The sequence below is a fragment of the Nanorana parkeri genome, unplaced genomic scaffold (assembly GCF_000935625.1).
Source record: "Nanorana parkeri isolate BGI_ZX_2015 unplaced genomic scaffold, ASM93562v1 scaffold306, whole genome shotgun sequence".
NCBI lineage: Eukaryota > Metazoa > Chordata > Amphibia > Anura > Dicroglossidae > Nanorana > Nanorana parkeri.
Genome location: NW_017306574.1, coordinates 1,297,821 through 1,311,110, shown reverse-complemented (window position 1 = coordinate 1,311,110; position 13,290 = coordinate 1,297,821). Strand labels below are relative to the sequence as shown.

Below are 13,290 nucleotides of genomic sequence, written 5' to 3'. Positions count from 1 at the left end.
ACTAAATAACTTCCATGTGAAAGCCAACATCAGGGAGTAAAAGTGTAAACAAACTCCTGGCTGCTGTGGCGGTCAGGACTTTGTTTATGTGCCAGCACTGCCACCTCCATAGTAGTTGTATTGGCAGCAGCAAAAGGGTTAAATGGGCCGGCATTGGTGCCAATGGGCTTAATGTATACCTGGGAAAAACAAAACAAAAAACAAAAACAAAACATATTTAGTACATCTTGGCAATACACGCACATTTTCCCTTTGTTTTATTCCATTAAAAATGCTGCAAGTACAGGAAAATACCTGCCAGAAACCCAGCGAGCTCCCAACTTCCTGTTTGGGCTGATAATGCTACCTTTGCTGCAATGAACTCCCAAGCAGCATTGTCAGCCTTTACTTCTGGACTATAGAACACCTCCTTTCCCCCCACCCCTCTTTGTACACATGCACACAGTGATTTATTTTCCAGCAAAAACAGTACTGTTCTCTTCATTGCCAAAAGCCTGTCAAAACACTGTGTTGTAGGCAAAGAGCTATTGGGAAGTGTAGTTCTGGGGGTGTGCCTTCATTAATAGGAACTAAGCTTCCAGTAGTAGTCCCTGTACAAAATTTACAAGCTCAGTGATGATGTCACACAGAGTAATACAAGTTGTTTCCTGCTCCAGGAACAAGGTATAAGAAAAAATTATGCTAGGGTGTGCTATAGACTAGGGATGCACCGATACCGGTTTTTCGGTTTCAAGTACGAGTACCAATATTTTTATTTGTATACTCGCCGATACCGAAAGTTGCGGATGTCAACTGGTTAAGGAAGCCAGGCGGCATGTAATGACTCGCCACCCGGCTTCCCAATTAGCAGGGAAACCGTCTCCATGCTCCCTTGTCACCAGGTGACGAAGGAGCATGGAGCCGGCTTTCTGACCAATCAGGAAGCTAGGCGGCGAGTCATTACACGCTGCCCGGCTTCCTGATTGGCCGGGAAGCCGGCTCCATGTTCCCTCATCACCAGGTGATGAGGGAGCATGAAGCCTGCTTTCTGGTCAATCAGGAAGCCAGAAAGGGGGGAGGGGGGGGGGCAGGTAATGATTTGCCGTCCGGTTTCCTGATTGGCCAGCTTCCAAGTGACGAGGGAGCATGGAGCCGGCTTCCCAGCCAATCAGGAAGACAGGCAGCATGTAATGACTTGTGACAAATTGCACCTCGCGCCAAACCCTGTGTAGCTGCAAGCACTATAAGAAGTGTTACCCTCTGAATATATCAAATTATAATGAATGTGCTGCGCTTCATCTGTAGAACAATACATAAACAAATCTCTATAATAAATATGTGCTTAAATAATACTTGCAATCAAAAAAGTGTTCACAATGAATCTTCTTATAAATAGTAGTCCTCTGGAAAGTTCAATCATATATTCTGTGTTCAAATATACACAAATGTGTAATCACACGTATATAGTGCTCAAGATTTGTCCCAAGCGCACCACACTCTTTATCCTTCCACTGTGAAAGTTCTTTGTACAAAGTCCATACGTCAACTCCAATTATCACCCAGGTGCTCCCCCTCGCAGTGGGCTGCTCACCTTATAAATAGACCTGAACAGGTCTAGAATCGCTTTAATGGGTCTCTAATCGTTCTTATTTAAAAGCCATCTCTCCACAATCGTTGCACAGAAAATTACGTCAGCGTGTCATCACGACCATATCCAATAGCCATATCCATGACCATATCCAATAGCCATAGCCATATCCATATCCACTAGCCATAGCCATATCCATATCCACGACCATAGCATTTAATGACTTGCTGCCCGGCTTCCTGATCCCGGAAGCTCGGGAGGTATCGGGCTAGGCATCGCAGCATTTGGGCGAGTACGAGTACTCACCCAAATACTTGGTATCGGCACCGATACCGATACTAGTATCGGTGCATCCCTAATCTAGAGGGGGAGCTTTGGGGGTATATTTGGGTAATGCCTGGATGTACTCTTTAATAATGAGAACATGTAAAAAGATGGAAATAAGAGGTAATATTTCAGAGTACACCTGTGGTGAGAGAGCAGAGAGGCTACCAGGGGGCCAGCTACGTATTAATTGTGAATTCCCCGGCCATCGTGCTGATCCAACGCCTTCAATACGTTCTAAAGGTGCCCACACACCTTGCGATAATGGTACGATAATAGCGGCGATCGTACGATTATCGCAAGGTGTGTGGAAGGCGTGCGACCTCTGCTACTGTAAGGTCGCACGACTTTTATCTTAGGAACATGTTTGAAAACCCGCCGAGAATTATACAATTGTCGGCGGGTGTGCGGCATGTTCGTAAGATAAATGCCACACGGGCCGGTGTGCGCAAGCGCACACTGCCAGTTCAGCATTGTGGTCATCTGAAGCCCGCTCCTCAGCGGGGCGTGCTTGCGATTATCGCAAGTACGATCTGCCTGTCCAAGATGGGCAGATCGTACGTTTTTTAAATTACCTTACAACCACCGCAAGACAAAAGTCTTGCAATGGTTGTAAGGTCTGTGGCCAGCTTAAGTCTCACCAGCCAAGGAACATTATGCCAATAAGGAATGATAACTTCACTTTGACTTTTTTGACCTGTGTTCTTGCTCTGGGTCTGTGTGCCAAAGTACTAAAAACCAGAGACAGCCAAGCAACTGGCATTTTCTGCAATAGCAGCCTCTGCATTTCCAAAAGTAAAAAGAGCACCTGTCACGCAGTTTTGCCAAAAAAAAAAAGTCTCGTTGGAAATCTCTCGCATACAGCAGAAATATAAAGCATGTTGGCAAAACAATTAATCATTAATTCCTTTATCCAAAAAGAGATATACACATGAGACAGGGACACCGGCACTCCAAATGCAGTTCAAATGTGTCTATTTATTGACGTAGATGCAGAATATCACACTGGTGCAACGTTTCGGGGTCTCGCAGGATCTCCTTCCTCAAGCAAAACATGTTTCTGTCTATTCATGTAATGGTTGCCATAGCAACGGACTACCATAGCACCTATCCAATTCTTGTGGAGCAAGCGGTCAGGAGTGCGATGGGTCCATAGACTTTCATATACCTGTCACAGCTATACTAATGGGCACACACTTCATTAAAGATCAGTCCACCTGGAAGTGACATGTTAGTTATCAGAGGACCCCCGGGGGGCTTTATATAAGTCTTGGATGTACCAACAGTGAAATCTCCCAGGCCATTATTCCCGGCTCTGTTCTTATCCACTTGGGAGGTCTGAGTGTTCCTGCACAAGGTTGTTCGTTCCCAGATCCTCCTGTTACATTCTCCGAGTATGAAATCCACCAGGGATGGTGGGAACCCCTCATAATGGGCACAGCAGATGTACAGACCCGGGGGAACTGAGCACTTGGATGGTTGGAGCTCCTCATAATGGGCACAGCAGGTGTACAGACCTTCGAACTCAGCACAGGGATGGTGAGAGTCCCTCATAATGGACACAGCACAGAGATCTCACCAATAGTGTGCAGGAGAGATAGAAGAAAAGTTCGTTGGGGGCATCTACCAAACATGGAAACATGTGGGGTCCTATGGAGCCACCCTTGTGTGTGCTAGTAAGCTGTATGTGTCTTCACAAACACACAGGCACAGCAAGGCAAGACATTCCCCTCCCCCTCCTCCCTTCTCCAAGCTAGCAGATGGACGGTTGCTGGAGTCTGCTCTGTCCCTTGTGATCTCGTACTTGGCAGGAAGTTCAGGGAAGCCGAACTGAGAGAGTTGGAGCTGTTAGAAAACATGATGACTGTAAGTGGTTGAGTAAAAAAAAAAAAAAAAAGAAGAGAAAAATAAGAGAAGTGATACTGTGCAAAAATAAGAACAGATACTGAGAATAACACCCGCTATACGGGACTAGAGAAGTGTTCATAGCTACCCAGGCGGCCCTGGCCGGGCCCCCCTGTGCCCGGGCCCCGTAGCCGCCGCCTGGGTCGCTATGGCGATTGTTATGCCACTGCATACATACAGAATAAGAACAGATACTGAGAATGACCCCCGGCATACAGGACAAGAGAAGTGTTACTGTGCAGAGTCCATACATACAGAATCAGGGCCGGTTCACACCACAAAGACTGCGTTCAGGGGCGGGAAGGGGCGTGGTGGTGCATTGAAGTCAATGCACCACCATGCCCAAAAAGCAAAAGCTGGTATGTTATATCTTAATGGGCTATTTTTATCCTATTCGTTTTTTGGCCATAGTGGTTCAAAAGTGTTCTTGAAATAGTCCATTTACTACGGAAACGCTGTGTGCAGCGACGTTCTCCTTTATAACCCTGGTGGCCGGAGTTCACATTGAAATGATTGATCTCCAGGGCAGTGAAGCAGTTAAGCCAATGACAATCAGCTGCCTCTGGACATCAGGGCTGATAAAGCCGGGCCAGGGGGGTGAGGTCCATGGATTAGGGACTTGTGTTCCTACTAATCAGCAGTATTAGCTTTTCTATATAGGCCAGCTGTGGGGTCAGCCATTGGATTACCAAGTCCTGTTTGTATCAGTGTAGGGAGGAGAGTTGGCTGGGAGGGTTATACATACGGCTCAACATGGACCTGTATACTCTCATCCTAAAAAAGCTGAAAATGAAGCTGCGGACGGATAATCAATATGTGCGCTGCGGGCTGGCTGAATTCCTGGGGACCCTCATATTGATTGTAAGTCTGTTATTGATTCGAGAGATTGTATTGAGATTTTGTTGTTGTTGGAGAACTCTTGTGTAGTACACAAGGTTTCATTCATGCCAGTGATGCCCAATGCAGTCCCAAGGCAAGATCAAGGCAATTTGTCTTATATCCTATGGCTTTAGTTCACACCGATATACTGTATTGGTGTGCTTTGAAAATGATAGGCACTCTGATGTGCTGTGTGACACATTGCAATGTGCTGCTGTGAAGTGCTCTTTTTTATTTTTAAATGGTTATTTTATTTAATAATATAATAATAATAATAATCAGAAATGTGTTTTAACACATTGCTATGTGCATTCACACTGCACACCAAGCACATGTGTTACTCTCACAGTAACATGCCCTGTGTGGGGGGATTTGAGGCCTAATTGTGTGTACACACACACACACACACACACACACACACACCCTAAGGTAGATGTAAATGCAACCACTTAAATCTCATGTAAAAGTTAACATGTCATTATTTTTTTGTGCCATCGGTGTCCCATTGGGTAGCTTTACCTTGACTTCCTGTCTGAGAGCCACTCAGACAGGAAGTGAGAGGAAATGTCTCCATCCCTGGTGGTCAGCAGATCTAGTGTCCCTATTGGAAGATTTCCTCTCTATTCCTGTTCTGATGACAACCCATAATGTGGGATTTTTGTTCACTTTTAGTGATTAGTGGTCACAAGGACAGAGGGTGAATCTTCCCTGAGGCCCCATTCACACCGGGGCGGATGCATTTCAGCGCGGTTTCCGTGTGAATTTTAAGAGGGTGGTTTTGGGTGTTTTTAAATCGTGTTTCAGTGCTGAAAGGCAGAAGACCACACTGATCAGTTTCCTTCAAAACCTATATGGAATCGGCTCTGATGAGTGCAAAAAAAAATAGCTCAAGGAGCATTTTGGGTGGCAGGCGGTTTGGATCGTGCCGAGCAGTGTGATCGCATGAACGGTCCCCATAGGAATGTATGGGATCGTTCATGTCGGTGGTTCAGCGCTCACAAATCAGCATGATCAAACTGCCCTGGTGTGAAGGGGGCCTTAAGGTTACACCAGACAGGTGTTCTAATCCCTCTTTTTGCTATCCAAAAATGTCTTGTCTGCAGTTGCCCTTTAAACTGGTGATCCTGCCATTGAGGTCCTTGTTCAGGCACTTCTTGTGTAGGGTGACAATGCTCTGTCCCCGTCTTCCAATTGCATTTCTGTTGTCCCCACGTGCTTCCAGTGGTGACTGAGGTTCATTTTAAATGCTGTGATATGGTCTTACTGTGACAGAAGCTAGAAAGCAAAGAATAAAGAAGGGATTCACCCTTTTAATACAGTTTCTATGGAGAGGCAAATACAGGTGTTTAGGCATGAGGGCATGGATCTTCAATTGATTAACGCTCATGTGAGTTCTTAATGTTCTGGGTTGAGCAAATACTGTGTTTACATTACCTAAGGCTCAATTGCAAAAGCTAAAACACCAGTACAGGATCCTTATTTTTCAATAAGTGAGTTATTTTTAGCGGAGTCCAATGAGATTTGAAAGTTGGTCACATGGCTAAAATAAAGATCTTTATCCTTGCATTAAAGCTTTGTGAATTGAGCCTGGTAGCCTGGCCACCATAGTCCATGCAAAGTGACTTTCCTGGCTGTCAATACACACCAATGTAAAGGGAAAATACCAGTTATAAGCCAAGCACCCATATAACCATGGTATCATGGTTCCACCCATGCTGGACTTAGAATAACCCTTTTATTTTTGGAAAGCAACTTTTTGGACCGTTCCTGCTTTAATTTGGAATGAGAGAATATGGCTTCCTCAATATACATATAAAAATGATATAGAAACAAGATTTATGATGTGCACAAAAAAGATTCACCTGGAGAGGAACTTCCCTGGGGTCCGAAGCCACCCTCTTCGCCTGCCAGAGCCGAAAGTCTAATCTCTGAGAACTCCATGTTCATCAGTATTGGAAGCCTACAACATGGTAACGACTTTCTCTCCCTCACCATGTGAAAGTGTTGGAGACTACATCCCAAGCATTCCATCCTGGGAGGAAGGATCGGTGGTCACATGCTCCTCCATACCTCGAAATACGGAATATTTTTGAGGGCTCCAACAAGCGGTGGTTGGGGGACATGTTAAATGCCTCACAGAGCAGTAGAGAGATCATGGGGAATGTCTTAACACCTCTTCCTCCTCCAGTTAAGAGAACTCATCACTTTATCCTGAATGTACTTCATGCTGAGTTCATTTTTAAGCCAATCTCTTACACGTACATAGTTGACCAAACCTTGCTGGCCATTCAGAATGCTACCCTGGTTGTTGTAGGCACAGGAATGCTCCTTTATCATATATCTGACCCCCTCCCTATTTTTTCTCTCCTAGCTGTTTGGTTGTGGCTCTGTGGCTCAGATGGAACTGAGTGGCTATGCTAAGGCGCAATTTTTGAGTGTCAACATGGCGTTTGGGTTTGCTGTGACCGCTGGGGCCTACGTCTGTGCTGGAGTGTCAGGTGAGCGGCTTCCTAATGGTGTCTTTGTTGTTCCTACAGAAATTTGACTCGGGCTCATTTTTACCATTGCGTTACCACAACCCCAATCTTGGGAACTCTTCAGTGGCAGGATCGCTATTCAAGGGTGAATGTGACGGGAGAAATACTCCTTTGTTTCTATGTGTCAATCATTTACGGGTTGGATAAGTCGGACTTTCTGTCGGCGAGGGAACACAAGGAAGTAGGAAAATGTTTTCTCAACAGTTTTGAGGCCCATTTACACCCCTGCACTGCAGTAGTGCATGTTGTGTGCACTGGTGTGCCATTCATCGTGAGCACCATCACAAGGCACCTATGTTGCAGCTCAATTCTGTGCTCTCTACTGCACTAGCAAGAATGCAGCAGGTGTGAGTTTTGTTGCATTGTGATGCGTTGGGCAACCCATGCAAACGAATAGGATACTTTAATGCACTTCATAGTTTGTCCTGGTGTTAATGGGCCCTTGGCGATCCTGTGTGTGACCGGACCCCTTACCTTGCCTCTAATAAACTAGCCTGATGACCAGTTTTAAGCTCAGCTTAATGGAGAATTGGTTAGAACTTGAAGTTGATGTGCAATTATACAGCTGAATGGCAGGAACATTTTATGGTCATATTGGCTTTCCAGATGATTGAATAAATCAATGCAAAATCGTTGCAGTTGTATTATAATTATATTATGATTTTATAATCAGGATTTTTGGTATCGACAGTTTGCACAGTGCTTTACAATGTAGACAATAGTTACATGGTGAATTGTACTGTAAATTTTAATAGACATGCACAGATTTTGTAGAACCCCTTTAGGGGTGCTAAAGGACCTTGCCTGATGCCGCTCACTATTGCACCGAGCAAGCTGAATGCTGAGAGGGGCTGCAGGCACTATAAGTGTTGTCACACGCTGTATTGTCCAGTTGAGTAGTACAGAAAATATTGTCCATTTAAAACCTTCACATTTATGCATTTCAACCTTGTTTGCTTGGAGTTCTGCTTTAAGTTAATCAATCGCACAATCTGCAGGTGCCCACCTCAACCCGGCTGTGTCTCTTTCAATGTACCTCCTCCAGAGGATGACCTGTAGAATGATGTTGGTCTACTTCTTGGCTCAGTTCCTTGGAGCTTTTATTGGGGCTGCTCTGGTCTTTGCTCTGTATATTGGTAAGTATTTCACACCCTTGCCATCAACCATCAGGCTGAAAATACTCTGAACTTAAATGCCCTTTGTTATCTTGGAAAGCTTATTACAGTATATGGCAATGTAACATGGGCCTTTTTTTGACTAAAGAATTGATGATGAGTTTGGTGTGGGTGGTCCAGGAATTGGGTGATGGTAATTTATCAGATTAAATCTCGGTTGGATTTGTGCATAGCCAACAAACTGTGACTTAGGTCGGCAGGTGGGCATATAATTGATCCTAGACTGCCCATCTGGTGCAATTCTAGACATTGGTTCAGATGTACTAAGGCAGCTTGTGTAAACAGGCCCTTTCATCCCCTTCCCCTGATTGTGGTGTGCCCAGTGAACATAGCATCTGATCTAGTTGGTGGTGATATGGCTAGCTGGTCAACTGGGTTATAGGCTATGGTGCTGACCAATGAGTGTTCGCAATTTGCGAGTGAAATTCAAAATCCGTAGAGCAGGGCTATTATCCGCATCAGTATGGGGTATGGATGGTAGACCCATATCGTTGGAGGATGAGGAGCGTTCGCTGAAAGATAAGTATAGCAGGCAGGGCCGGATTTACACTTTACATGCAGCGTTAAAGCCTTTATTCACTGCAGAGCTGCAGGTGATGCACATGGATTTAGTAGGCAGCCACTTGTTAGTCTATTAAATAGATCCCATGAAATCTAGATATGTAGATGCAAAAGCAACATTTCAGAACTGCACAGGGTTCCTTCGTCTGACAGTGTCCACACATTGCGTGATGAAGGAACCCTGTGCAGTTCTGAAATCTTGCAGTTCCTTCTGATGTGCGGCAACAATGTCAAATAACTTCTAAAGCAAGAGTTAAACCGGCTAAATATTTACCTTATGCACTGCTGTGGTGCCATCCACCAGTCAGCACCTAATTTCAAGGGGTATATCAGTATAGTGTGCAATGCAGATATACATAATTTGTAGCTCCACAAGGACCTGGCCTGAACTATGTAGGCATTATGATGGTCCTGAGAACACAATACTCACAAGGGCTATAGCATCAATGCTGGTTGTAATAAATTAGTGTTACCATTGTAAATATTACCTTGTGACCCAGATGCTCTTCATGCGTACAGTGGAGGTAACTGGACGGTGTCTAGCACCCAGGCAACAGCGGGGATATTTGCTTCGTACCCATCCGAACACTTGACCATTCTTAATGGACTCACAGATCAGGTAAGGTTTTCTTAGTGGTGGAAGTAGCCTATGTGGGGGCAACACTGGTCTAACAAAAATGCATTATTTCACTAATGGCTATTGATCTGTATCCCGGAATATCCTGAAATATGTAGCATCTGTTTCTTTTGTCCTGGCTCAACCTTTTGTTGGTCATGTTGACCTATTCTGTTATCTGGTCACAGGTGATTGCCACTGCTGCCTTAATGATCTGTATACTAGCAGTAATAGATGAATCCAACAATGCTGCTCCTCGAGGCCTTCAGCCATTTGTGATTGGTCTTGTGGTTCTTCTGGTTGGTCTATCAATGGGCTTCAACTGTGGGTACCCAATAAATCCTGCCAGAGACTTGGCACCTCGTATCTTCACTGCAATGGCTGGCTGGGGCCTAGAAGTCTTCAGGTAATTTTTGCTCTCTCCTATGCTTTCAGTTCAACATTCTCACTAGCTGTTTAAAAGGCGCTAAGTGTCCATTTCTAAGTATTTTCACCCAGGAGACTTTTTTTTTCTCACCAATTAAAAGAATATGTAAATCTCAGGTGGAAACGTTTATGAAAGCACTCCTAAATCCTGGGATATGGATCTTGAGTAATGCTGAGAGCAATAATTGGTCAACTGCTTTCATATGACATTTTTTGGTGTTAACAGTGGGTTGAAGATCAGCTTGAAATGCCTATGGACCCTTTCAGACAAATGGTGTCTGTTCTAAACAGCATGGGATCTGTTCACGGAGCAGAACGGATGGCACTTTTGTGATTATCTTGTGTCCTTTCAGGTTTTTCTGCCATCGTATAATTTGAGGGGAAAAAACAGAGCTTAGCGGACACATGTTGAGTCAATGGGCAGGCGAATGTAAATTGACCTGCTCCATGTATGCCCTTTTACCTCTGACCTTTCAAGTTTTTATGTCTGGAAAAAAAATTTGAGCTTTTTTCTGGACCTAGCCACACACTGGGCTTCCAACCTGGTCCACCTGAAAAACTGACAAAGATCTGGTTGGAATGGCCATTTGAAAGGGGTCTTAGTCTTTACTCCTTTGCAATGGCCTTTTGGGAGGAAGTGACAGATCCCAGACAAAGTCCCCAAAGTGTTAGCACGCTAATTAACTTTTTGGGAACTGTGTGAAAACTGTTTTCTGTTAAGTTGGCTGATAACATTTAAATAGAAATAAGCAAAACAAATAAATTGTGGCAACACATTTGAGATTAAAGTGACATTAAACCCTCAGATTTTTTAACATAAAATACTGTAATGTGCGCCTTACTGTAATCCATGGTTGTTTCCTTTCTCTTTGCTGCTCTTCCTTTTAAATCCTCATGTCTTATGCTAGGGGAGAACTTCCCTTTGCAGCCAAGTGCCTCTTCCTGTAGTGCTGGCTCAGGTTTTGAAACTGCACACAGACACCATGTATCCATTTCAGAGACAAGGTAGTCTGCTGCAAAACAGAAGTTCTGCCCAGCATGAGAACAGATACAGATTTAAAAGGAAGAGCAGCAAGGAGAAGCGAAACAACCATGGATTACAGTAAGGCGCACATTACAGTAGTTCATGTTAAAAAATCTGAGGGTTTAATGTCACTTTAAGGGTTTGAATGCTTAAAGGGAGCCAAAGCAACATCTTCACTTGGAACAGCAGCAAATACATCACTTTTCTTTACTCACTGTTGCCGTTTTATGGCTGACGGCAGTGAAGAGAAAAAACAGGTATGGCTTAGGCTCTTGTGACCTTCCATTTCATGCAGCAGTGCTGGTGCTTGGTAAATGGCTCTTTGGGCACCCAATGCTGTCACAGGGAGTAAAATATATACCTGTAAAGAACAAGTTAGGGCTGATATTTGCTTCTTCTGCCTGTAGTGCTTTTGTATTGCCTAACATTTAAGCCCATGCAGAGTAGGACTCGGGCTACAATCCAACTGCTGGCAGTCTGGGAGTTTTAAGGATGCTCACATTGGCCATCTGGGGGGCAGGTTGATGTTGTATTGCCTAAAAACAGTGGAGATGAAACCAAGGGCCTTCCTATTCTTTTTTTTTTTCCAATAGCTGTGCCTGGCTCAAAAGTGGCTGAACAGAATTGCAAATGAATTTACATACCATATATCTCAGTTGTTTTTGCGGGGAGTTTAGCTTTATCACACTGGAGAAATACTTGTACTAATTCTGTAGTGTAGATTGGTTTTCTAAAAGTAACTTCTGTTTTCTTGCAGGGCTGGTAATCACTGGTGGTGGGTGCCAGTGCTGGGACCAATGATAGGAGGAGTGATAGGGACCCTGATTTATGAACTGCTGGTTGGAATTCACAGCCGTACTCTCCATGAGGAGGATGAACCTGAAGAGGACGTTGAGGAGAACCATCCCCGACAGTATGAGTTAGTTCAGTCTAATGCTTAACATGGAGGTATAGTTTTCCTGGCCTTGATTTATATCATTAGGGCATGTCTGAGTGGACGCCATATCTTTGTCTTGGAAGCCATATATCATGTTACTCAACAATTATTTTGATTTTCACTTGGTCCAATTAGAAAAACATGGTTTCAACCATTAGGCCTCCTAGAAAGCAAAGTCAAGAGCAACAATGTGAAAGATCATAATCTGCAGCGGCAAATTTGGGTATTGGAAGTCCTTGTTTTGTAAACATTGCTCCCATTGGATGACTTTTTTTAATGGTGTAAATTTTCTACAAAAGAATGTAAATCTCTAAAGATTTTACTGTTTATTTTTAACTTTTTTTTTTTTTCTTAGTTTGTGAAACTGTGAAATCTGGGTCAATGTATGGAATAAATTGTTTAATTGTAGTAATTCTCAAGGTTATGATGAGCCTTGTGGTTTAAGTTTTTTAGCTTTTTGTATTGCTCAGGTCAAATAAAGTCTATTAATACTCACTGGCCACATTTTATTGGGTTCAACTGCTTGTTAATGCAAATATCGAATCAGCCAATCGCATGGCATCAACTCAGTGCATTTAGGTATGAAGACCTCTGCTGAAGTTCAAAACTGAGCATCAGAATGGTGAAAAAGGTTACATAAATGACTGCATGTGACATGGTTGTTGGTGCCAGACGGTCTAAGTACTTTAGAAACTGATCTACTGAGATTTTCATGCACAACCATCTCTAGAGTTTACAGAAAATGGTCTGATAAGGAAAAAATATTCAGTGAGCGGCAGCTCTCTGGGTGAAAATGCCTTATTGATGTCGGAGGAGAATGGACAGACTAGTTCAAGCTGATTGAAAGGCAACAGTAACTCCAATAACCACTCGTTACAACCAAGGTGTGCAGAGGAGCATTTCTGACCCGCACGACACTTTGAACCTTGAAGCAGATGGACTACAGCAGCAGCAGACCACACCAAGTGCCACTCCTGTCACCCAAGAACAGGAAACTAAGGCTACAATTTGCAAGGGCTCGCCAAAATAGGACAGTAGAAGTGCCAATGGTTCCCCCCTCCTGTATAGTCTGTTATTTAGTACAAAGTAAACCCTTCGGAAATCTGTCTGCCATTATGGACCTCGACGGAAAATTGCGGCCTTCTGACTTCAATGCTTTGAGCTACTAAGCTAGAATCGGTATGCAGATATAAACTTGCCAGATCTGCATATATGGTGCTTGGCTGTTCTTGCCCGGAACTAGTAGTTTTAGAAGGTCAGCATTGGCAACAGATTTACGCCAACCAGTGTCAGAGGAAAGAAATACCCAGTACTTCCAGGTATGGGGGAGCATGTGACC

General features: G+C 43.9%; 1 protein-coding gene across 1 annotated transcript; it reads left to right on the top strand.

Annotated features, from left to right (window-relative positions):
* The first annotated feature begins 4,549 nt into the window (after positions 1-4,549).
* LOC108788130 (aquaporin-3-like) lies at positions 4,550-11,955 on the top strand. The gene is made up of 6 exons (XM_018557857.1): positions 4,550-4,657; positions 7,047-7,173; positions 8,211-8,348; positions 9,449-9,567; positions 9,753-9,970; positions 11,772-11,955. Exons 1-6 carry the CDS (start codon positions 4,550-4,552, stop codon positions 11,953-11,955), a joined length of 894 nt encoding a protein of 297 aa, XP_018413359.1.
* Positions 11,956-13,290: the final 1,335 nt, after the last annotated feature.

Excerpts from the sequence above, each read along its gene's own strand:
- LOC108788130 (XM_018557857.1), top strand. The coding sequence starts at position 4,550 with ATGGACCTGTATACTCTCATCCTAAAAAAGCTGAAAATGAAGCTGCGG. Across the intron at positions 7,174-8,210 it reads CGTCTGTGCTGGAGTGTCAG|GTGCCCACCTCAACCCGGCT; the intron begins GTGAGCGGCTTC and ends CACAATCTGCAG. Across the intron at positions 8,349-9,448 it reads GGTCTTTGCTCTGTATATTG|ATGCTCTTCATGCGTACAGT; the intron begins GTAAGTATTTCA and ends CTTGTGACCCAG.